The sequence below is a fragment of the Phytophthora parasitica genome, assembly GCF_000247585.1.
Source record: "Phytophthora parasitica INRA-310 unplaced genomic scaffold supercont2.62, whole genome shotgun sequence".
Lineage (NCBI taxonomy): Eukaryota > Oomycota > Peronosporomycetes > Peronosporales > Peronosporaceae > Phytophthora > Phytophthora nicotianae.
In genome coordinates, this window is record NW_008649048.1 from 217,894 (window position 1) to 220,155 (window position 2,262).

At 47.0% G+C, this 2,262-nt stretch overlaps 1 protein-coding gene across 1 annotated transcript; it reads left to right on the top strand.

Annotated features, from left to right (window-relative positions):
* Positions 1–1,402: 1,402 nt before the first annotated feature.
* PPTG_24007 (hypothetical protein) lies at positions 1,403–2,101 on the top strand (the record flags this gene model as incomplete). The annotated part of the gene is made up of 3 exons (XM_008914635.1): positions 1,403–1,422; positions 1,512–1,568; positions 1,915–2,101. 3 exons carry the CDS (start codon positions 1,403–1,405, stop codon positions 2,099–2,101), a joined length of 264 nt encoding a protein of 87 aa, XP_008912883.1.
* Between the last annotated feature and the right edge of the window lie 161 nt (positions 2,102–2,262).

Sequence of the window (2,262 nt, forward strand, 5' to 3'; positions counted from 1 at the left end):
TCGCATCACGCGGTCCGACTGGAATAATACCAGCTTTCACAAAACCACGGACAATCAACTCTTGAGGGATCGAGTCCCCCGCCCCTGACACTATATATGAGATCCTTGCCTCTTTTCTGTAGGCGTGCTAGGGAACCCATTTTCAATGTGGTGGTGAAGATGTAAAGACCTAAATAAGCAGCAGTAACTCGTTAGAATAGAATTGACACGTATTACAGGTGTTCGTACCTCACTCGATCCTTGACCGCTCTCATAACAGCTACATCCATGGGCTGGCAAACTCCTGTAATACCGGGCGAAACAAACTCTATTTGGCTACAGCACTCCTCTTGCAGCACGTTACCCACCGACGCCATCTTATGCGTCTTCAGACTGTCCAACAGAAGTAGCCTGCACCCGGTTATGGAGGGTTTCCACATCTGCATCAAAAAGTAAAATAACAAGTTAAAATTTTCCAAGAAAATAAATGATTCGTACTCTTGCGATCCACTCCAACATTACGCCTTCATCACAGAACGCCTTCTGTTGCACAGCGTGCTCAACGTCAGTTGAACCAAAGCTGGGGTCCCATACCTCAGCCTCCACACGTGCACCAGGGACCCAGCATATACGACGAAGGCTGGAAGCTTCTGACCGGTCGCTGATGCCGCTAGAAAACGGAGGCTCGCAACCCATTGACGTCACTCCCTAAAACAATAGAAAAATATTAGAGTTGATAAATATCCTTTAAAAAAATCGTATGATACCTTGTAAAACATCCACTGCGCCGACAAACTCAATTGTAGTTCTGCTGTTCATATCAATGTATACAGCCGTTTGGTCCATATTGTATACAGAAGCATACTTCCCGGGGCCCGGCTCACAAAATACCCTTCTCTTCAATAGTATGCTGAATAGAGCGAGAAACATGCTCGCTATTTCTTTTGTCACTGAAGAATTGGTGTATTTCTTAAGCATTTACTGGTATGGGTTAGGGAAGAGGCGGCGTGGGGACATTTAAAGGAAGTTATTAAGCGTACGATGACACTTGACGAATGTGTCGATACGCTGTTGTTTCGTCGATTTATTGCTAAAATGGAATATGAAAAACCAGATAACGGATGTTGGATTCATGCGATACCAAGGAGGCGACGCTGCGTTGTAGCCACTGGCAAAATAAGTCAGCTAACACGCGTATGAACTGCTTGAAAAACAGTACTGTGCCACAAAGGACCGCAATACCACGCACAATATTCGGGAACTGCAACCAATCAGAATTGAGCCTACTGAAACACCGGTCATTTATCATCTTGATACAAAGGTACGTTGTCCACTTAATTAGATTAATGCATTTTATGACTACTTCGACATAATCTGTGTTGTTATTGTACAGACCTGTCGATCTGCATGAGCCTTAATGCGTATGGAGCTCTTGCCATGTCGGTATGTTGATTACTGGCGTCTGCTCGCCAGCAAGACCCATTCCGATGAAGTACTTCCGCTCGCGGTGCAGTCTGACTTTCCCTTCGAAGGTCCCAGTTCCAGACGACGAAACTATCGAAGATGACCGCATATGCCACTCTTTCCGGGTGCGTGAGTCGACGCTGTTGGCTTTTCAGACACAGATTGCTCAACGGCACAGCTAAATTCCGGACTTTGTATGATGTAGCCACGCGGATTGCTGATAAAATGAGCCACAATGGGACCCTTGCCTTCACCAAAATGATGGCAGCCCTTTAGCGTTTTGACAAGGCGAGAATAGATGGGGTTGCATTTGTCATCACCAGGAAAGTCCCGGCGCCGTCCAATGCAACAACGGTGACTCTGCCATCGCTAGGGATCAAGTGGGCAACACACGTGGAACATACCCCAGCACTGATCTGACTTTCTCAACCAACGACTCAGCTGAAATGTCCCAATTGGCAAGGCACACAGACGAAGTGGCTCAAGTAGAGACACACACACAGACGGAGTGATCCAGAATGTCGACGAGGAACTAAATATGTGTATTATGGACAAGCAGGAAACCACAAGCGATTCTACCAAGAAAACCAAACGAACCGCTCGAGACACTAGTGTGGCGAAGCGCGGTGAACACTCTGCCGACAAAGGGGGCGTATAGTGAGACCCAGACTTGGGGGTCAACTTCTAGGATGTTAACACCAGAAATAATCCGAAAGTCGAGTTGGCGTGTGACCTTGTGGCTTATCCTCGTAGGTGTCGAATCGCTGAACTTGGCGCTTCGGTACCACCGTATATAGGATACACCTAGGTTAAGGGGGT